A 23331-nucleotide genomic window follows, 5' to 3' on the forward strand; every position below is an offset into this window, starting at 1 on the left:
CCCAGTTACTGTCCTCTCCTTCTACCAGATTCCCAGCCTTAGGAATGCTAAAACTAGTGACCAGTGTCTCAAGACCACCGGTTCCTGGGGCAGCCCCTGCCCTTTATTTTGCAGTTCTGGGCTGACTCTCCCCAGAGACATAACTGTCCCTTGCAGAGAGTCACTAACCCCTAGGTAGCACAACTTCCCGGGACACCCCAACATCGGCTCTCGCCCCCATCCGGTTGCTTGGAAATGTGCAGCGAGCTGCGACGTCACACAGGGAGGAGGGTGCCCACTGCCGGGCGCACCAATAGCGCGGCCGCTGCTGGCCTCTTCTTCTCCAGCCATTGGTGCTCCGGGCCGCTCGGCTCCACCCCAGCCCGCCATGGCGTCAGCCGCCGCAACCCGGGGGAGGAGGTTCCTACTTTAAGAAGTGAAGTTTTCCTCCCCCTCCCCCTTCTGCCCACCTCCTGCCGCCTCCCGCGCCCCGCGGGGCTGCGGATGGAGCTCCACAGCGGCGGAGTGGGCAGCCAGGCTGCGGGCCGGAGGATGGATGGGGACTGCCGCGATGGCGGCTGCGGCAGCAAGGACGCTGGGTCGGAGGACTACGAGAACCTACCGACCAGCGCCTCAGTGTCCACCCACATGACAGCGGGAGCGATAGCTGGGATTCTGGAGCACTCAGTCATGTATCCGTTGGACTCCGTGAAGGTGAGGGGGGGGGGGGGAAGGAGCCGGGAGAGCAGCCGTAGCAGCGCGCGCGCGTTTGCATCCCGCGCAGTGCCAGCCCCAGGGCAGCGCCGCAAAGCTGAGCTGCTGGTCCCTCGGGGTGCGGCGACAGGCCAGGAGTCTCTCCCGGATCCGGCGCGTGCAGCCCTGGCTCCTGGAAACAAGCCGTGATGCTCCTTCAGAGATGCCTTGGGGGAGAGTTCCAGATCCTTCCGGGGAGCCCCGCACTTAGGTCCACGCCGAGGTCGCCGTGGACAAAGTGATAAGCACTCCGCGCACGGCGGTGGCTGTGGCTTTGAGCCTTCCACCGCGCGGGCACTACACGTGCGCGCCTTCGGAGCGAGCCTGAGGCAGGGAAGCGCTCGCTGCTCGCTCCTCGGAGAAACGTACCCCCCCCCCCTTCCTTGCGCGCCCTCTGGCCCAGGCGCGTCCCTGCTGCGCTGGGGTAGTTTAGGGACTAGGGATGAGCCATCGCATACCCCCAGGCTCAGGACAGCTCTCAGGGGGTTGGAGGGGGGATACTGGATTGGCGATACACCATGTGACGCCTCCCCACCCAATTCTACTGTTCTACTGGGAGGCAGTGGGACCTACGGGGTCGTTTGCTGTATTTTGTTTGCTGCGAAGTGGACCTGCAAACTGGTATTATACGGCTGTGGGTTGTGTAATAGGCTTCCAGTTTGACCTGGTTACTTCCTCCAGGTTAATTTCACATGCGCTTCTGTCAAGAGTCTGCTTGAACAGTTGAGATTCTTAGACCGAGAGCTGCCTGTATTGGAACTGGAGAGGCCCCGTGAGAGATACAGGAAGTAATACCTGTACCGACTTTTAGAGGTGGAACTCATCTAACACGTGGGGAGCATCCCTGGGAGTTAACATATAAATAAACTGAGGCACAAGGGAGGGGAGCAGAGGAGCTTGCTCTGAGTCTTAGCCCTGAGTCTGGGCTGCTCCAGTATGCTCTGGGGAACTTGGGGGCCTCACTAAGTGGCAGTTGTTTAAGGCTTGGGACCAGGTACACGAGCACACAAAATTGTACCTTATTGCTGATGTGGGCCCCACCTGCGCAGGTGTGGATATTTGGGTTTTCTTAGAGCTGCCAGTCAGTGACTGGACAAGCCAAGTCCAGTGAGAACAGACACCAGATAAGGCAAGGCCTGTCTTCTTCAGGTCCCGCCAGACCTGAGTCATCATTTCTGTCCCTATACTGCGCTAGAGGGGAATCAGGCAGTCCTCACTGCCTGCCACTGTTGAGGAATGCTTGAGGGAAACTTGTCTTAGCTTTTTAAATCACCTCAGAAAGACCCTGGATACATTCTATGTCAGGGACCATGGCATTAGTATAGGAAAGAACAGATCAAATGTAGTGACATTTCTGCAGTATAATGTGTCTTGGTTAGAGTCAGGGGAAAGTTAGGATTTGTTAATTTGAACAGACCCGTAGACCTGGAGATGGCATTCCATCAAAGGAACCCTTCCATCTGTGAGGCCTGGTACCTCTTCACCATGAATTCTGGTTCAAGGATCACTTTACCGCCCTTTGAAGGTTAGAAACAATTGTTGATGCCATTTGGTTTATTTGTCAATCAAGGCATTTGTCTCCTCTGTGTAAGTAATAGGCCTCATGTTTAGTTCTCCCTTGCTGTTCCCTGTGTGCTTATTCTTTTCCAAAGTGTTCCCATCTGCGGATGGACAAACGTAGGGTATGGAGAGAGAGAGAGAGAGAGAGAGAGAGAGAGAGAGAGAGAGAGAGAGAGAGAGAGAGAGAGAGAGAAAGTGAGGGAGAGAGAGATACCGTGTGTGAATTTATGTGAGTGTGTGAGAGCATATGTGTTTGTAAGTGAGCATGTGTATGCTTGTGTGAGTTAATGTAGCTATCTTGATTGTCCCAAGTATTCACTTTATGGGGCTTGCTTACAAAATGAAGCTTTTTGTTACCAGTCAGCAATTTTGTTTTTTAGGTCTGAGATTTTGTTCCTTTCTTTGGTTAGTGACCCTTGGGCTCTGCAGTTCTCAGATTCACAGGCTTGGGTGTGAAGTTCCTTTTGTATTCCCCTGCAACTTTCTTTGGGTAGCAAGGATTTCTTTCTGTCTTTTCTTTCTTTTTCTCTCTTTTTCTTGTCTCTCTATCTCTGTCTCTATCTCTGTGTCCCTGTCTCTCTGTTTGTTTCTCTGGTTTTCAGTAAAGACAAAGAAGCACAGAGAAAGTTACACCGGGCAAACTGTGTGACTTCAGCTAGGCAGTGGGGGAGCCAGAGTTTACCCAGCTCACCACAGTGGCTTAGCCTGAGGTGGCAGGGACACAATCATGCCCCAGTCATGGGAACATTTCATGTGGAGAAGACCGAAGCTGCGTCCCTCTTAAATATTTTGTATGATGAAGACTGAGTAATTGAGTCAGGAGACCTGGGTTGGGCTGGCAGCCCTTCAGCTCACTTGCTCTCTGCCTCAGTGTGCCTCCGTTTTGTTGTGGGGAAAACGGGCACTCCCTTCACCTTTAACCCATAACCCTTTCTGCGGTACACCTCTTGTCCTTTCATGTTAATTATTATAACTGAAACCAAATGCCTGTAAATCATCTTGGGAAGAAAAAAAAGGTTTTCTTTGATTCTTGAAAAGACATTCAACTTTTTTCGATTTGACCTTGTCATTGTTAAATGTGAGTGTTGAGTCAGCCTGCTTTTTCAAATGTGCTAGGATGTGTGAGTTGTGAGCTCTAAGTATGCTGAGCTCCTTGGCTTTGTGATCTTAAGTATAGTAAGAGGACTTATGGATGTTTATTGTTCTAATGCTGAAGTTGCTTTTTCATGGGATTCTGTCACCTCCCAATGCCACTTTATTGTCCAGTGTTTTTCAAACTGTGGGTTTTGATCCACTAGAGGCCTGAACATTTGAAAGACCGATTGATTGGTGGCAGTATTGTATATAAGCAGTTATGGCTTTGGTAGGAAGAAAAGCTGTTGAAGTTCTGTTTGGGTCATGTTCTCTGGAGATTGAAAAAGCACTTCTGGCCAGACCAGATAGTACATGCATTGGTTCCTAGCATTTGGAAGCTGAGACAGGAGGATGGAGAATTTGAGGTTAGCCCAAGTTCATAGTGAGTTCAAGGCTAGTCTGAGTTACCTAGCCAAACTCCATTTCCAAACAAAGTATGAGCCTCATAGAGTCTGATGGTCCACAATTTCTGAGTCCCCAACAGCAATAGCCTGCGGTTATTTAAGTTCCTATTGGTGAGACCTGTATCAATTTTTCCAGCCTTTTTCCCCTTAGTCTTCACAACCTAAGGTAAATGCTAATGCTTCATGTAAGGAGAGCCAGACAGGTGGGGCCTCTGAGTGCCACCATGATTGTAGCAACCAGCAGAGGGATACCAAGTCAGGGATCTAGGATGCCTGGGTGTCTGCAGGCTCTTGTCTAAACGTGGCTGCTCTCTAATCTGGGCTTGGCAGGAGCCTTTAACTGGTGGCAAGTGGTATGGTGACTTAGACTGGTCTGTGAGGTGGATTCAAGAGACCACGGTCAGAAGAGCTCAAGACTGTAGGGTACATGCCAGGTGGGTGGAGGAGGAAATTCCATCCAGATTAGGCAGAGACCACGCAAGTCAGCTTGGTAAGCACAGGGAAGAAAGCAAACAGGAAAGAAGTGAACTGGGGGACCTTCCGCTGACCTTTCATAGCCCCTCTTGAGTGGCCTGTCAGGAAAGCACTGCTCTAACTCTTCCTGTGCGAGCCCTTCGTCCTCCACGAGTGGGAGCAGCTCCTCAGGTGCCCTCCTGGCTGTCTTGTGGGGATGGCCTTGGCATGGCCACCACCTGGCCTGCCTTCTGGGACATCCCACAGTCCTTGAGTTTTTCTGGTTGACTGGCAGAGAGTGCTAGCAGCTGCCAGAGCCCCCATCCCACTTCCTCATGCTTTAGAACAAAGTGTAGGACAGGTGATACCAGTTCAACCTCAAGAGGCCATGAAGTCCCAACTTACTCTGCTCCCTGGAGCAAAATGATAGTGTTTCTCCTCTCTACCTGTGTCTTCCCTTCCCTGCCCTTCACTGAGAGGCACATTTGGACAGGTGGGTTATAAGCAGACATGGAGTCAAAGAAAAGGGTTCTTCCCTTCTTTTCATGACACCCCATTGCACGCTGATGACCATCTCTCTCCTGTCTGCATTCCATTGCAAAGTTGACCCCTACACATTCATTTCCCTTGCCCAGTAATGGGGGGGACAGGCTGGGTGGGGCACAAAGGTTGAAGGATAGTACCCAGAACAATAGTGAGTAGTGGAGGGGACTCAGCATTAAAAAGAAAATAAATTACTTAGTTTTAAATTATTTAAAAAAAAAAACTGATACATTAACTTTAGTTGGTTAATTTATATAGATAGAGTCTCTCGCTATGTAACCCTGCCTAACCTGGGACTCAAATTGTATAGATCAGGCTGGCCTAAAATCCATAGAGATCAGCTTGACTGCTTCCTGAGTCCTGGGATTAAAGTTGTGTGCCACCATGCCTGTGACGGAACACCCTGGCCAAAGAAAGTTGGGGAGGAAAGGTTTATTTGGCTTACATTTCTACAGCACTGTTTATCATCGAAGGAAGTCAGGACAGGAACTCAAACAGGGCAGGAACCTGAAGGCAGGAACCTGAAGGCAGGAGCTGATGCAGAGGCCATGGAGGGGTGCTGCTTACTGGCTTGCTCAACCTGCTTTCTTATTTAACCCAGGACCACCAGCCCTGCGATGGCACCACCCACCATGGGCTGGGCCCTCCCCCATCAATTACTTATTAAGAAAATGCCTTACAGCTGGATATTATGGAGGCATTTTTCTCAATTGAGGTTCGTTCCCTCCCTTCAGATAACTCTAGCTTGTGTCAAGTTGACATAGGATTGGCCAACTCCTGGCCACTTTAGCTTTTTAATATGGAGTGGCATTTGAGGTTTTAAAGTTTTTTATTTTTTATTACTGTGCATGAGTATGATGTATGAATGTGGGCATGGCCATGGCAGGGTGCACATGTGTCGGTCAGGAAACAACTTTGTGAAGTCAGTTCTCTCCCTCCTCCATCAGGGGATGGAAGTTGCATCGCCAAGCATCTTGCCTAACGTGCATTTAGAGTTTTGTGTGTGTGTGTGTGTGTGTGTGTGTGTGTGTGTGTGTGTGTGTGTGTGTGTTAACTTGTTCAGGGCTTGAGGGGTGTGCTCTCTAAACGTTTTGCTGGTTTTTATTGGCTAAATCTTGACCACTGTTCATATTCAGGCATCTGTACTGGCCTGTCCTTGGGGTTCTGACAGGATACATCCTCAGCTGCAGCCACTGAGAACACCCTCTGTGCATATTCACTATGTTCCCTTTTAAAAGGGCTCTGCCCACCTCCCATCCTCTCTCTCCCTCTCTCTGTTCCCTTCTCTCTTTCCCTCTCTCCCTCTCTTTTCTTTTTCCTCTCCCCTGCTGCTCCTGCCTCAGGAGGCTGATCTCTCCCCTTCCCTTTCCCTTTCCCTAATAAAAAACTCCTCTGCTTGAACCCCGTTGAATGGCGCCTTTCTCTCAGTGCACTGCTTTTCTTAAATTACAACACCTCCTCTTGGGAGAGCCTTTTTGTCTCTTTTGCAGTAACCTACCTCAGGCCTCTAATTTCACTTTGCTTTGCCTTGGGCTCTGTGTGTGTGTGTGTGTGTGTGTGTATTCCTGTGTAAGTATGTGCACATGAGTGTACATTGCCCACGGAACCCATAGGATTCCGATCCTCTGTTAATCCTGCCTTTGAGTGCTGAGATTACAGGTGTGCTCTACTAGGCTGACTGGACTTTTGCCTTTTGTTTGCCGATGACTGCCTTCCCTCAATCACTGGATGAGTTATCTGCTGCTCCCCCTTGCCCCTCCCTCTCCCCTCATTGAGCCAGTAGGGGAGCCTCTCTGGAACCCCACTGCTTCCCACTCTTTCCCCCCCTCCCATCTCAGTCTTCCCTTTTGGGGGCATTGCTGTTCGTAATCTGAAGCAGTCTGGGGCCCCATAGGTGCTGCCCAGGGACACAGCACTGCAGTCCTGTGGGTTGGCCTTGCTATTTCCTGGTCTTGAACTCCCAAGTCTCACCTTAAACTGACCTTTTCTGTCCTTGGAGTTCAGAGCCCAGTGTGTGGTTTACACGGCTGAGGCAAAGACCTTGGGTCTTCTGAGTCCTGAGTTCCTTATCTCTGGAGGGGGAGCCATAATTTCCATCTTGCTTTCTCTTTTCTGGCGTCACTTCCCGTTGATTGCTTCTCCCTCATCTGTTCACCGGATCCTGTGGGAATGTCTGGTTGCCATCTTCCCTTGTCACTGAATGCTGCTACCTCCTGTCCTCATAGAAGCCTGTCTCTGTTCCTAATGTCGGGGACGTGTGGGACCTTTCACTGATTTTTCCTGGCAATGGGCCCCAGTTCTCACTTGTGTAATCTTGAAATACTATCTTAGCCTCTCTGGGCTAGTTTCCCACTTGTAGAAAGAAGACATGGCTGTCTTCTCTAGCCAGAGGGTGACATCCTTACGATGCTCAGGGCAGAATCGATGAAAGGGGAATGTTCTCCAGGAATGAACCTGCTTCTTCCTTCTCCCCTTCAGGAATGTGGCTGTAGTCACTGTTCCTTCTCCAAGGATTTGGACAAAAGTGCATGTATCTGCATGTGCTGATTCAGCTAGACCCCAGGGATTGGCCTGCCTCTTGTCTTCCCAGCTCTGGGATTACAAATAGACAACTACATCTAGCTTGTGTGTTCGCACATGCTCTCTCTCATTCCTCTCTCTTTCTCTCCCTCCTAACCCCATTTATTTATTTATTTATTTATTTATTGATTGATTGATTGATTGAGACAAGATCTCAGTGTGTAGTTCTGCCTTTCCTGGAACCCAGGTCCAGGAAAGGTCAAACCAGCCTCTAATTTACAGAGATCAGCCTGCCTCTGCCTCCTGAGTTCTGGGATTAAAGGTGTGGGCTCTTGGGATCAAATTCAGGTTCTCACATTTGCAAGGCAAATGCTTTGCCAGCTAAGCTGTCTCCCTAGTCCCACTCTCCCATTCTTCACACTCTGGAGATCACTGGCTTTCACCTTCATGGGTCCTCGTTCTGACCCAGAACCTTCCTGCCTCATCATCTGTGGTCTTCTTTGGTCTATTATTGCAGCTGCTGTCAAGCCCTCAATTTCTTTCCCTTTGGTTCTTTGCACTTAGTTCTGGAGAGCTGCTCCGCCTGCTGGGTGGTTCAACACTGCCTCCATTGGCTCCCTGTGGGCCCTGAGCTCTGGGTTTGTCCTTCCAAGCCCCATCAGCTGCTTCTGACCACCACTGCCTCTGCTTTCCTCACTACCACAGGATACGTCTCTTCCTAGCTTACAGGAAAACTGGGACCGCAGACGGACTCATCTTCTAGTCCGTGCCCTTCCAGCTGTCTTGCTTTCCAACCGCCATTGTAAGGGAACAAGTGTCTCTTGTTCACAGAGCAGCTGTTCTCAACCTTCCTGATGCTGTGACCCTTTTCATACAGTTCCTCACGTTGCGGTGACCCCCAACCATAAAATAATTCTGTTGCTCCCTCACAACTGTAATTTTGCTACTGTTATGAATCATAATGTAACTATCTGATATGCAGGATATTTGATATGCAACCCCTGTGAAAGGGTCTGTCAGCCCACAGGTTGAGAATCACTGCTCTGGGGGAAGTGGCAGGGAGGTGTGATGTTCCTGAACCGCTCAGATACCACAGGACTGAGTCTTGACTCTATCCCTGAGGCACATGACTTAACCTCTTATCAGCTCAGGTCCCTTCCCTCCAGACTGGGGAACATTGTTAACCCCGATACTCTTGTGAGGTTACTGAAAGAAAAAGAAGAAAAAGCGACAGTGTATGCTCCGCCCCCTGCCTGGTGAGGCTCTCAGTAAACTGTGTGTGTGAGGTAGTCATCTTTCGCCTTCCTTGGGTGACCTATTCCATCCAATGGCTTCTCCATGGCATTTCTGCAGATCAGAGCCAGCCCTGTTGTCTAAAATAAACAAGTCCATCCTAAACTTTTCACCTGGACCCTGTGGACCCCGAAGCACTGGCCTCCTGTCTTCCTGGCTGTCGTTTTCCTCCTCTGAAATAACACGTGGTTTCCCTGCCTCACCTTCCATTTCTGCACCTGGTTTATGTCTTGAGAAAACGTCTCTTGTGTGTCACATCTGGTGAGACGACATGACCAGGATTCTAGGCACCGCAGTTTTCAATTGGGAAGGTTCTGTGCCGGGGCTGCCCATAGTATTTATGATAGTCAAGCTGAGATCCTGCTGTATGGGTAAGATTGGCTCCCTGACATGCATGAGTCATCTGGCTGGTTTTCATGGTGCCAGATCGTGGGGGGAGGTGAGAAGTAGCCCTGTCTTCCTGCATTTCATACCCAGTAACCCAAAGGAAGTACTTTCACTTGGACTAGAAGGATGAGGTGGGAGTTGTCAGGTTCTGGGGTGGCTAAGCTGCTGCTTTTTGAAGGTCTGGAGTTTAGAGCAGTGTTGCCTGGCCTTTGGGGACACTGATGAATAGAGACAGTGATGGTCAGCCTAGATTGCTACTACCTTGCAACCTTTAGTCATTCTAGAAGCTCACACTAGCTCACAGAGGTGCCTTTGAAAATATGCCCCCACCATGCTTGTAATCCCAGACAGCCCAGGGTGCTGTACCTTAGTTACTCAGAGGCCACAGCCTTAAACTGGTGTCGTCCTTGCAGAGAAAATAAAATGTGTTGAAATTGGGAGAAATCCCAGCTTGCTTGAGGCAGCAGTTGCATAATAGGTTTAGGAAATGTCTATCCACTGATGGTCAAGTTTAGCCTCTGTTGCCCATGGCACTTCCTGTGTCTGATGAGCTCCCTGGATCCATGAGACATGGCTGGGCAGAGCCTAGTTCCAGAACCCTGTGGTCTGCTTGTCCACATAGTAGATGGTGCACGCTGTGGCTGGAGGAAGCCCCTGACCCTGCATTTCTGTGTGTTGATGGCTTTTACTCCCTGGGATGGCCGGGAAGGGTCCTTCTGAGGTGTACTTGTGGGCAGGGTCTCTCTCAGAAGAGGGGTGTGCATGTCCCGCTTATGCTCGGGTTGAAACCATCAAACCAGGGACAGCCTTAAGTATTTAATTCTTGGTCTTGCCATTAACCAGCTTCAATGTTGGGAAAGTAATTTCTCTGAGCTGTGTTAGAATTCCGTTGTCTGCAAGAGCTGCAGGCTTCTCATCTGAAATTGCGAAGAGTGGCCATGCTTGGCCTGTTTTCCATTTGGTCCACGTGCATCTTAGAAGATGATGCAGCCAGTTTTGTCAGGTGCCCAAGGGTTTCTCTCTCTCTCTCTCTCTCTCTCTCTCTCTCTCTCTCTCTCTCTCTCTCTCTTCCTTATTTGAAATGGGTTTTCACCATTGTAGCAAAGGCTGGCCCCTGACTCTTAATCTTCCTGCCGCTTAAGCTTCCCAAAGTGCTGAGAGTATGTATTACCCTACCAAGCTTAGAAGACAGTTTTTTCTGTCCCTCCCTCCCTCCCTCCCTCCCCCTCCCTCCCCCTCCTTCTCCCACCTTCTTCCTTTTTCCTCCTTCCCTCCTTCTCTCCTTCTGTCCTAGCTTGGGTGTTGGTGTTGTGGCATCAGAGGTCAGAGGACAACTTGGGGTGCTGATCCTTATCCCCCACTTGTTGAGACAATGTCTGTTCTCTTGTTCACTGTGCACGCCCTGAAGCTTCCAGAGGTTGTCCTGTCCCCACCCCTCATCTTGCAATAGAAACTTCAAGATTATGGACAGTACTGTGCCTGCCTTTATGTGGGATCTGGGGATTAAAACTCAGGTTCTCACTTGTGTGACAAGTGACTTTTCACTGAGCCACCTCCTTAGCCTGGGAGCACAGCTTTAAAACTCTGTGCAGGCTGCTCCACTATGTTATTTATTGTTAAACTGGGCTCTTAGGGAAAGAAAGGGGTAAAGCTAGCTAGCCCTGAGTTCATGTAAGACAGTGGGATTACCTGTGGCTGTGGTCTTGGGCTGAGACCTCTTACCTCGTTGAGTCCTCAGCTGTCTGCCTGCTGCTGACTTCACCTGGGGCACAAGGGGAGAGGAGGTGACCATCAGGATGTAGGGGGCTGTTGCTTAGGGGCTCTCTATGTATGGATTTACCATTGCACATCCTCATTCTGATTTTGAGAGTCTGTCTTCTGGAACACTGGACAAATGAATCTGGGAGTGTCTTGGGCAGGGATAACCCTGGATCATCTGGCTCATCTGTTTTGATTTCTGTGCTTCCTAATCTGTGTAGAAATAGCTGTCATTGTCTCAGGGTCTCCTGGCCTCCCTTTCTTCATTTTTCTTTTTGCTGGTCCTTGGCATCAGGAACTGAAGGTAGGGATGAGTGATGCATTGTGGGACACAAGATTTGCCCTCACAGCCTCTGACTCAGTCATAGCCTGAGTGCAGGGTGCGTTCCGTCAGGATGTGGCAAGGTGGTTAAGGGCATCTCCAGGGTATCTGGTACCTGGATGAAAAGTGCTGGATAACTGGTAGATGATTAGTTTCAAGGAATTGTGTCCAAAAGGATGCTACTGCTGCTGGTGCTGCTGCTGGGGTGTGTGTGTGTGTGTGTGTCTGTCTGTCTGTCTGTCTTCTGTCTGTCCTGTGTGTGGGTGTGCAAGTGAGCTGGGTGCATCTCAATGAGGAAGGGAGAGGTGGATTCCCATAGTCACCATCTCTGGGTTCGGTTGCTCTTGTAGTCTCCATTGCCTTTCTAATTGATGGTAATGCGCCTCCTGGGAAGATTTCAGGGCCTCTGTGAAGATGCTTTATGCCCTGGCTACCATCAAGCTACTGTACTCATATTTGAGATGGATGCCTCACGCTGTGGGGTGTGATACCCGAGAGGACAGATGCATATTACATCAATTCCTGGAAGGGAGATGGACCATTCTCAGGGACCCTGAACCTCAAAGGGAAGGAAGGGGTTTGTGAGGCGCAGTGCTGGTTCCGTTGTATCTCAGCATGTGTCCAGGCCTGAAGAAGTTGTGGGTGTTAGAACAGAGATGAATGTGTCTCGGTCTGATACATTAGAACAGGTCTCCTAGACACCAGCTCATCCTTGGGATCTTCCAGTGATCTGCTTCGTGGACTGGGTCCTGATCCTTGGTGAGAACACTTTGGTGTTCAGGGGTCCCTCTTGGGGACTTTGTGGTGGCTTGTGGAGACCAGCCTGTCCCAGGGCTGAGAACATTGACTGCCGGAGCAGGGGGAGGAGAAAACAGAGGTAGGAAGAGGGAAAGACTGCTGGGTTGGAAGCATTGCTTTTCAAACTGGGCCTGAATTAATGAAAGCAGAAAAGGCCAGGCAATTTAGGGGTTTGCGAAAGTGACCCTTACTGCCTCAGGTAAGGGGAAGAGAAAAGCTCGAGAGGAGACAGTAAAGATGCAGGGGTACTTTCCAGAGGAGCCTAGGAGCCTGGGGCTTGTCCGAGGCAGAAACTCATATGTGGTTCCTTGTCCTCTGGGAAGGTTGAAGGTGTGGCTGGGCATACTTTCCTGTTGGTGCTCCTTCTGTAGCTGGGTGAGTCAGTCCAGTGCACAAGGGCTCTCTGCTCCTGCTGTCCAATCTTGGGTTAGAGAGGGGTCACCCAAAACGTGCACATGATGGAAACTGAGTCCCATTTCTCCTAGAGGCAAATCCAGCAACATGTGCATGGACGTACTGACCACACCCCGTGTTGCTGTGGAGTTCCCCGGCACGGGAGACCGTGGCGACTCAGTTTGTTTTCTGGTCGCTCTGGTTGTTTTCTGTGTCTAGCCAGGGCTAGGTAGTTACTCAGAAGAAACAATACAAGAAAAAGCTTCAGTCTGATTGAAGTAGAGCCCAAGAAAGTATCCAAGTGTAAGAAGGGAGTCTCTCTCTCTCTCTCCCTCACCCCTTCCTGTACATGTCTGTGGTATGCATGTGTACGTATGCATGCTTGCACGTGTATGGGCACATGTGTGTATGTCAGATCCAAGTGTGTTTTTAATGGAGGCTTGAGCTTGATGTCAGGTATCTTTCTTAGTTACTGTCTTTATATATTGATATATTGAGGCAGGGTTTCACGGTTGGGCCCTCCCCTCCCGCCAGAACTTACTGGCTAGCCAGCCAGTTTGGGCCACCAGATCTGTTCAGCATTTCCATAAGGTTCTGGGGATCTGAACTCGTACTTGTGCGGCAGGCACTTTGCCTGTGGTGCCACTTTTCCTGAGCACCTTCCTTAATGAAGCTGTACATCAAACTGGTTTTTCCCTCCTTTGATCTCAGAGCTTTTCCAGAAACATCTTGAGCACTTGTGCATGGCCAGGAAGGGAGAAGGGTTCAAGGAACTCACTTCCAGAATTATTGAAGATTGACAAATGCATCTTAGAGTTTGAAGATGTCAGATGGGAAATGGCCTTTAATTATAAACAGGGCAACCCTCACAATCTGGGAGTTGGATTAACTCTTAGCTACTTGTTTACTTCTGACAGACTCTTTCAAGTTTTGGATTGGTGTCAGAGAAGTTGAAAATGCAGTATGCCTTATTATGGGGTGCTTAGCACCATGACTATAGGTAGTGGTGGGCTCTGATGACCCTCAAATGTAGGGCTCCTCTTTCAGGCTTGTGAGCAGGCCCATGTCAATATGGTGACAAGTCCCAGACCCTGCTCTTCGTATTTTATGACGATGACATCCTAAGAAAGTTTCTGAAATTCTCTTTCAGACCCTAGAAATCAAAAGTTGCTGCAAAGATAGACTGTCCCCAGAAGCTGCTGCACAATTGAGAACAGATGTCTGATCTCAGAGCAGCCAAAGAGCAGGGACCAGGAGGCACAGGGGAGTGATTTCCTTCCTTCCTTCCTTCCTTCCTTCCTTCCTTCCTTCCTTCCTTCCTCCCTCCCTCCCTCCCTTCCCCCTCTCTCCCTCCCTCCCTCCCTCCCTCCTTTCCTCTCTCCCTCCCTCCTCCCTCTCTCCTTCCTTCCTTCCTTCCCTCCCTCCCTCCTTCCTTCCTCCTTCCTCCCTCCCTCCCCCTCCCTCCCCCTCCCTCCCTCCTTCCTTCCTCCCTTCCTCCCTCCTTCCTTCCTTCCTTCCTTCCATCCATCCATCATGCAGGCAGTGACCCTAAGGAGGAGAAATGAAGCTGCCATGTTTACTTGTAGTGCAAGGTGACCAGGGGGGATATTGTGACTGCACAGCAAGTGTGACTCAAACTCATGGCCTCTCTGTTCCTCGGGACAGTGTGACTTGTAGGTGTCTGTTTAGACTTGAACATTAATGTAGACTTCCAGCCAGCGCAGTTCTGCCTTGAGAAGAAAGCTGAGAGGGAGGATTGCTTGCAGTGCATTCTGGGAGAGGAGCCAACTGCTCATGTCCCGTTTCTGGGGCCTGCCTTGTCCCCAAATTCCAAAGTGCCCGCTTCAAAATAATAGTTTATTTTGTTGACTTGAAATCATCAGCAGCTCTTCAAGAGTGCAGACCCTTCTTCATTCAGGCAGCTCCAGAATGTTGAGTGACTCCAGCCCCGCCCTGGAACCTAGAGGAGAATGTCCCAGATGTTTCTGGAGGGCTCTGTTTATAGTACTCTGACTCTTGCCTGCTGGAGACCTTTCACAAGTTCATCAGAAGCTGAGTCATCCAGGGGTCACCTGGCATGATCGAAGGTCACCCAGTGCTGCCAGCAGCACAGATGGGGTTGCGCTGGGCATTTCGGGGGAACAGTATAGGAATGGCAAAGTGGATGAGCTCAAGGTCCCCACCATAGTATTACCCCTCTGGGGGTGGTGTGAGGGGGTAGCGGCTACACATTTTGGGGATTTCACAGCAAAGAACCATCTCTTACCATTCACTCGATTTCTTTCCTTCTCTGAATTCAAGGCCAAGGTCAGAACCAAACAGAAACACAGCGCAGAGTATAACCGTCCTATTCTCGTGTTTGGGGTTCAGCTCAGGCTCTCTGTCCTTGTGCTGTGCTCCTAGGCTCATCTCCCCACACGTAGCAGGTTTAGTCACTCATCCACATTCCCATTCCACAGTCCCATGTGCTCAGGCAACTTTCTTCTCTTTCCTGCCTGTGTATTTACGCGCGCGCATGCGCTCTCGCACACGTGTGTTTATAGAGGCCAGAGGACAATGCTTAGCCATTATTCCTCGGGTACTGTCCACTGTTTCATACGCATCACTGGCTTCACCTTCCCCAGCCTTGGTGGTGTTGCTCTTTTTGAGTCAGGGTCTCATATGTAGCCCAGGCTGCCCTGGAACTCACAGAGGCCTGCCTGTCTCTACATCATGAGTGCTGGGATTGAAGGCCTGTGCCACCAGGCCTAGCGTTACCTTGCCATTTTGAGACAGACTCTCACTAGGCTATCTGGCAAGTTAGCCCCAGATCTCCCCTTCCCCAGGGCTGGGATTGCAAGAGTGGACTACTATGCCTGGCTTTTTTAAAATGTGGATTCTGGACATCTGACTCAGGTCTTTTGCCAAGGACTTTACCAACAGCTGAGCCGTCTTCTGAGCCACAGCAACTCTCTTTCTCCTACACATCACCAACTTCACCGTCTTCAGCCTTGGTGTCCACATTGACACCACTCCAAAATCTAAATTAGGTCCCCTGCATCTGCTCTCACAGCACCACCTATTTAGGGCATCCAGAGTTTGGAAATTATTTGAGGGATTTGGGACTTTCCTTTTCTCCACCTACTAGATCATAAATATCTCAAAGGCCAGAACTCCACCAACCGTGCTGGCACTGCCCCCAGCGGAGACCTCTGCCGCCTGGACTCACTCTCACCCTTAGCCCCTCGTCTGTCACCCCTGGGGCAGCTTCTGTTTAAGTCACACACCCTCGTTCCTTCTTTTCCGGGAGAAGGTTTTAGTTAGCCTCCGCTCTCACCCATGGTGGAAGCTTTCTGTCTTTTTTGCATCTAGAGAAAACTTAACTCTATCTAACTCCAAAGTGTCAGGAATAAATTGTACATGTCACACAGCTTCAGTTTAACAAGCAAGCCCCAGAGGCTGAAACCCGAATCTTCTGATTGACCCTTTGGGTGTCCTTTCCTGAGGACTTTAGATGTCATGTGTAGGGTTTCCTACCTGGTGTCACCTTTTTGGATAACAGGTAGAAGGTACATGAAGTAAGGACACCGGTCCAGGTAGCCATGGCTGGCCTGATTGCTCATGTATCCTGTGCTGTAGAGATAATTTAATAGTAGAGTTTGTGCCAATTCTGGCCTCCGAAATTTATTCCCAAATCTTGGACCTCTAGCACCCCCTGAACTCTGGGGCTTGGCTTTGTTGGTGCTCACAGCCTTGGCCACTTTCCAGTGTATTGTGCCCTAGACTCTGGATGCACACTGATTTGTATTTGTAGTAGACAGTCTGGGTGGGCATAAGGCCCTGCTTTGTGTATGTGGATGAAACCCGGTTGGCCCGACTCCCTTGGCCATTGTTAAAATGTTTTAGTGAGGCGCAGTGAACAACAGTGGATAATTCTCTCAGGAGACAGCCACACAGATGCATCACCTGCTATAATTATAAGTAGAGGAATGCGCAATCGAAGCCTGGCGACAGGATTGCTGTGAATGCTGCTTTCCTCCTGTCTAATGGGCTAATCACTGGGCTCTGTGAAGGGTGTGGAAGCCGGCCTTGTAGAAGCTGGCAGGACTGCACCCAATTTGGAGGCGTGCAGTGGGGTGCCTGTCTCCCAGTCCCTTGTGGGTTTCAGCTGAGCTACAACCACTGGATTCTGGGCTCCCTCCCTTGCTTGGTATCAACGCCAAGGGCTGTGTCTTAGGGCCACCAGCCTTATCACCCATCTGGTGGCTCACACAAGCACACAGCTGGTTCTTGTCAATTCCTTGGTGCCTACAGCTGAGATGTGTTCTGGGAGGGTGTCTTTCAGGGTGGCAAGCGGCTGGCACATGCCAGGGAAAAGGTGCTGTGTCATCCAGCCAGGTTGGCCTACAGAAGGAGCAGGACTCAGGTTTTGTGGCCTAAGCATTTTGTCTTTCTTTTCAGAGGCCTAAGAGTCTTTGGACTTGGCCTTTCAGATGCTTCCTCCATACCCTCCTGGGCAACTGATAGTGCTCTGGGTGTGGGGTGGGGTGGGATGGGGAGGATGGGGTGGGGCTGCCGACACTGTAGAGTCTCTGGCTGGACCCATGGATAAAGGCTAGCTCCTGGAGGGCAGGCCTGGAGGGTGTATCTTGAGATACATCCTTGGAGCAAACTGTAGGTTAAATCTTTTTGAAATTGAGAATATGTATACATAAAATGTGTTTTTTTGTTGTTTTTTAATCATAAAATAATTGTTTTAATGGTGTATTTGAAATAATTTTAAACATCTGGTCAATAAGATTACACAAATGTAGGAGCACGTTACATTGTACTTTACAAAAAATAAAGCAAAGCATTTAAATATACAAAACAACTTTGGGTATAGTTTTCTTGTTAAGTTACTTTTTTCACATATACATAATTTACGGCATTTTACATAACTCGCTAAAACAAAAACTATGGCCAATTAAACTCTTACAACAGTATAGAACATGGCCATAACAGGCCTGTGGGAATACTAGGATGGAGAGTGATATACTAGAGGAGTTTCCCCTGAATCCTTCCTCTAGCGTGTTTCTTTAATTATCTTCTGGGAGGGTGTGGCATTCTTTCACTATATGATTTCAATTCCACTATTATGTTTTAAAGGGGAGAACGCAAACCCAGTCCATTATTATTTTTTTTTATCAATTATAATCTACACAGATAGATTTCTAAAAATTGGAGGAGGGGGTGCTTTGAATATCAGCTTCCTCCTCAAGAGAGTGGTACATAACATGCTGCTCACATGTAGAGCCACATCCCAAGGGCGAGACACTGAAAGCACCTCTAAGTAGACAATCCAAAGGGCGTCCTAGAATGTTCTTGCCAGCAGTTGTAAGTTTTAAAAAGTACTAGATGTTTAAAACATAGGGTAAATGGGAGATTCTTTACAAAATAAAAAAAGAACTCCATCTTAAAACATAGGGTAAAGGGGAGATTCTTTACAAAAGAAAGAACTCCAATAAAATGTGTTTTTTGGTCTTTTAAAAACCTCTCCCTCTCTGTGTGTATGTGTTCATGTGTGGGGTGCATGTGTGGGAAGGTCAAAGTTCAACCTTAAATGTTTTCCCCAGGAGCTGCCATTTTTTTTTTAAAGTTTAAAATTACATTGATTTATTTTGTGTGTATGTATAAATAATATATATTAAATGTTTGATTGTTTTGTCTGCATGCATGTCTATACACCACATGTGTGCCTGGTGCCCACAGAGTTCAGAAGAGGGCATTGGCTATCCTGGAACTGGAGTGACAGATAAATGTAAGCCACTGTGCGGATCCTGGGAACTGAATGCCGGTCTTCTTCAAGAACAGCCAGTGCTCCTAACTGCTGAGCCATCTCTCCAGCCCCTGATCTTGACCTTTGAGAAAGGGTCTCTTTTTACCTGAAACTGCTAGGCTGGCAGTCCAGAGGGCTCCTGGGAGATCCTCTTATCTACACCTCCAGTGTTTCTCTGTGCCTGGCTTCTGCATAGGTTCTGGAGACTGAATTTGGGGTTCTCAGGCTTGTTTGACAAGCACTTTACCGACTGAGCCATCTCTTGGCCTTTTTCATGCATACTCTTCAGTGGTGTTGAATACTTCTCCTTTGTGCTGTAGCCAGACTCAGGCATCTTTTCATCTAAAAACCCTTAAATAATAAGCTCCTATTCCCCCACCTCCCAGGCCCTAGAAGCCTTTATCCTGCTCCCTGCTCTTTGAATGCCATTCCTTTAAGTGCCCAATGTAACCAGAATCATGTTATACCTATCCATTTGCAATTGGCTTATTCAGTCAGCATAGTCTTCCAGGTTCATCCACAAATGGAGCATATGTCAGACTTTTCACCCTCTTTAGGCTATTTATTTCATCATATGGTTAAGCACACATTATCTTTGCCTGTGATGGACAACCGGACTCTTTCTACCCATTCAAAAACCTTGAGACTCTGCTCTCAGTTTTCCTAGGTGTATCCCCACAAGTGGAATCGCTGGGTCCTTGGAAATTCTGCATTTAACTTTTAGAAGAACTGCGTGGGTGTCCTTTTAACATCCCTACCAATAATAAGTTTGAATGAGAATGGCTCCCGTAGGCCCATGTATTTGAGCGTTAGGTCTCCACTTGGTGGAACCGTTTGGGGAAGATTAGGAGATGTGGCCCTGTTGTGGAAGAGGTGTGTCACCGAGGGTGGGATTTGAGGTGTCAAAGGCCCTCATCAGGTCCAGTCTCTGTCTCCACCTCTATCTTGAGGATAAGATGTGAGGTTTCAGGTACTGCTCCAGCACCGTGCCCTCCCATGATGATCTATCTACCCTGAGCCTATAAGCAAGCCCCCACTTAAATGTTTCTTCTTAGAAGTTGCTTTGGTCATGGTGTCTCTCCACAGCACTAGAACCTAAGACAAGTGCAACAAAGGTTTGGCTTTTTCCTGGTTTCTAGCGACTCTATACTTTTGGTTCTTTTTCTGAAAGTGTCTCCCTATAGCTCTGGCTGACCTTGAGGGTATATGCTTCCTGCCCAGTGCTGGCAGTTTAGGTGTGCACCACCATGCCTGCCCAGAATGGGTTAGTTTTTTTTTTTTTTTTTTTAAATACAGGTATTTTAAAGCTGCAAGTAAATCCAATCAATGTAAGTCAGTGTCAGAGGCTTACCTCCTTCCACTAAACACTCTTACACAATGTTGCACCTTTGTGAATGTCTCCTTAGAGACAGTGTTAGCCCCACTTGTTCATCCAGCCTGTTTGTAGTTGTACTAGATGGTGAACAAAAGCACTAGGAACCCTCCTGTCAAGCTTCTGTGCTGGTGGGCTCCCAGAGAGGTGATACTATTGTTCAGAGCCCCTGTGGTGGCTGAGCAGCACAGGAATTTGGGTCTCCTGATTCCCAGAGCATTTTGGAGGACCATCTGTTTGACTGAGTCGCACCGTGTCAGATTTGTACCCGGTGTACACTCCTAGAGAACCGCAGGGGCCAGAGCTCCTGCATCCTGTGGGCTGTGGGGCTGCCCAGGTTTTCCAGGGCCACAGGGGGCATGGGCAGAGGAGGGAGCCCCCCCCCCCATGCTCAGTCCTGCAGCTGACCAAGACTCTCCCTGTCTGTCACACTTTCCCACACTCCAGAAGGTATTGAGCAAGGCTCGACATTGAGAGGAGCTTGGTCATAACAGACTACACAGCGGTCTCAGGGTGTCTTGGTACTCAAGGACCCTCTCCAGTCCTGGGCTGGAATTTTAGTACCCAGTAAAGGTGAGCCAGGAGGCCAGGTGAGCTAGCTTCCTGGAGCACTTTTGTTTGCGGCTTTTGGCTTTTTTAACCCATGTAAACTGATATTAGTGACAGCTCCCCAGCCCCCACACTAGTTAGCTGTCCAAGTTCCCTTTGTTACATAACCGGGATTAATTTAAGCAGCTCTATCCCTTCATTCAGAAGTGACAGGGAAGAGGAGTGACTGTGGGAGTGTTGATGTCCCTCATGGGTCAGCAAATCCCCTCATTCCTCAGGGCCTTAGCTTTCACTCTGTTGAGTGGGATGGCAGAATGGGACGGTACCTCAGGTGTGTTGGAGTGTGTTGGCAATGTTTAACTGTGGATTTGATACCGCCCTGGGCAGATCTTAAGGGCACCCTTCTCCAAGCAAAGAGTGTCGAAGGAAGATATTAGCACAAATGACAGTTTCTAGGAATCCATGTGGGTTTTTGTGTGTGTGTGTGTGTGTGTGTGTGTGTGTGTGTGTGTGTGTGTGTGTGTTGAGACAGGGTTTCTCTGGGTAACCTTGGCTGTCCTGGAACTCACTCTGTAGACTAGGCTGACCTCAGACTCACAGAGAGCCTTCTGCCTCTGCCTTCCAAAGTGCTGGGATTAAAGGTATGCACCACCACCTGGCTGGAATCTGGTTTTTTTTTTTTTTTTTTTCAAAAAACCAAACCAGGAACATTAGGTAGCTGCTTGCCAGATTCAAAGTAAAGGGCTTTATTCTTCGTAGTCTTTCTAGAAGGTGGTGCTGTGAGGAACCCCACACAGGCAATGAAACATGCCAAGGAGATAAGTCATTGCCTGAGGCTACACTTGAAGGAAAAACCCTTAGCCTGAGATGCCCCTCTAGGAGGCTGCCCTGGTGGCCAGGGACCCTTGGGTCTGTAGTCATCAGGAAATGGAGGGGACCTAGCCTCAAGCTCCTTTGGTCAGAGAGGATAGGAAATTAGTCCCCACCCACAGCCGGTTGTGTGGTTTATTGTCATCCTATTTTCTAGTGTACTGGGATTCTGTTCAAACCTGTCATGTAGACCTGTGTGCCAAACATCTAGTCCTTCAGCAGCCAGTTAGGAGAATACACCTTCAGGCTAGGGGAAGCTAGTCCTAAGTGTGGATCTTGGGTAGAGTCCAGGCATCCAAATTCACAGAGGCGGGTTTCCCTTCCAGGTAGGGCACACACTGGTGGCTTTCCCTCTCCCGGGTATGGAACACACAGAGGCAAACCCTTACTGAACACTCCGTCACTGGACTACCTGACTTCCATTTATTTCCTCATTCCTTCATCTTGGGAAGAACACAAGATAAGGGGTCTCTCTGCAGGTGAAGCAGCTGAAGGCCAGAGGGTAGGTAATCTACCAAGCTACAAAGTTGAATTAGGACTTCTGGCAACTAGATGGTAAGGGACTGGGCCTTCTTTGTGTTCTGGCCTCCTCACCTTTCACTGTGCACCTGGTGGCTCCGTGCATTCCTGGGCAGGTGAACTTGTAACTGTCCCTGTCAGTCATGAGCATATACTAAGGAACCACCTCTGCCCCTCCCTTTGACTAGCAGACTGTTGAGACAGTGTAGCCCAAGTATTGGGATTCCCCACAAGAGTCTCCCCTTTGGAGAAAGGAAGAGGCTGGAGGCTGGGGCCAGTTGTGACAATGTGTCAGACCACCTTGCAGGAGAGAACAGAGCTGAGGTAGTGGTTGGCATTTCGCCTAGAACTGCATAACTGTACATTCCTCTTCCTTCTGTATAAATCTGAACCTCACAGCAGGGCCCTGAAGATGGAATGGGCCACCACTGGATCTCTGTGTTTCTCTTCCCAACACAACCACATTGAATAAAATCCCTTCCCTCTGCTTTTCACAATTATTAATTTAATTGGCTCATTGAAGACATGTGCTTGAGCTTAGGTTGCTGGGGCTGGCCCTAACTCAGGTAACTTCCAACTCTTCTCCATGTCCCACTATCCCTAGATTTGTGCCCAGTGCCCCAGAGCAATGCCACCATCCTTGGGTGTGAGGCTTCTCCTGACCTTGTCTCTGTCCTTTCCCATCCCATCATCTGTGTGTCACTGAGATGTCTATTAGTATTCCCCCAGAAAGAATGAAATTCCTTGAGAGCATTGGCTGTCTCGGAGACACCTTGTGTGAATGGTTGAAGTGAACTTCTACCAGACTCTGAGACCAGATTTTCCAGCAAAATATAGTTGGAGGAGTGGCAGAGGTTGAGGTCCCTGACCAGCTTTATACTGATTTTTCTTGGAATCAGAACAAAGTGGGAGGCCCATGGGGGCCAGGGCAGAACTTGGAAGTCAAATGAAAACTTTCAGGGTAGCCCCACCATACCAGACAACCATTGCTGGCAGAGCCTCGGCATGGTCTTGTTTATCTTCCTGGATTCTTGTTCTTTCATGCACACAGAAGAAACCTGCCCAGGACGGGTTGATAGGTTCCTGTGGTGCTTGCATGGGGACTCTTGTGTTAAATTTGTTCTTCATTGTGGCATGCCAAGCTTACCTATGCTTTGTGAAAATAACATGCTGCTTCTCCAGTTTGTCTTGACATCTTGTCCTTACTTGTGAGTGGAGTGTTTACAAGCCATTCAAGTCCTCAAGACTGGTTGAGTCAGTGAGAGGCCTCAGAAGTTCACTTTATGAGCAAGGAGTTAAACTGTGTCTCTTGAAAGCATCTGCCTTTGAATACTGATACATTTTGAATATTCTGTTTAAGAGCAATGTTGAAATTGAACTGCTGCCCCTTGGACCATGGCACCCGGCAAGATGGGCAAGTGTCCTGGTCTCCAGACTGCAGGGGAGTTCTGCAGGAGTTCTGCAGTCACCAGTGGAATCCAAAGTTGCATGATAAACAGTATAAGTCCATGTGGGCACAGCCCCGAAAGCCACTCTCTTTAAATGTACTTCTCATACAAAAGGAATTGTGCTGGGAAAAGTAGGGGTTGAGGACAAACAGCCGAATTCTGCTATCAGGAGGTGCGTCTGAGTGTAGCCCAACAAGAATGGCAAGAAGATCTCAGTGTTTGTGCCCAGTGATGGCTGCTTGAACTTCATTTGGTCAAATGGTCACACTGTAGGTATTCCCAGAGTCCTCTTTAAGGCTGTTAAAGTAGCCAGTGCATCTCTTTTGTCCCTGTTCAGAGGCAAGAAGGAAAGATCAAGAACATATATTTTGACAACAGAAATACAGTAATAAGTCTACATAGTCTAAAGAAACAAAACCAAAACAAAAGACAGAAGAAATTGAACTGCTGTTACAGCACAGTTGGGAAACAGGTCCTTC

At 48.9% G+C, this 23331-nt stretch overlaps 1 protein-coding gene across 1 annotated transcript in view; it reads left to right on the forward strand.

Moving 5' to 3' along the window:
- The first annotated feature begins 342 nt into the window (after window positions 1-342).
- The window catches only part of Slc25a37 (solute carrier family 25 member 37), a 38637-nt gene continuing 15648 nt past the window's right edge, over window positions 343-23331 (forward strand). The window contains exon 1 of the mRNA XM_051195451.1: window positions 343-693. Coding sequence (XP_051051408.1) covers window positions 484-693 — 210 coding nt within the window. The 5' untranslated portion in view covers window positions 343-483. The remainder of the gene's footprint in view (window positions 694-23331) is intronic.

Source organism: Phodopus roborovskii, unplaced genomic scaffold, assembly GCF_943737965.1.
Source record: "Phodopus roborovskii unplaced genomic scaffold, PHOROB, whole genome shotgun sequence".
NCBI classification, from domain to species: domain Eukaryota; kingdom Metazoa; phylum Chordata; class Mammalia; order Rodentia; family Cricetidae; genus Phodopus; species Phodopus roborovskii.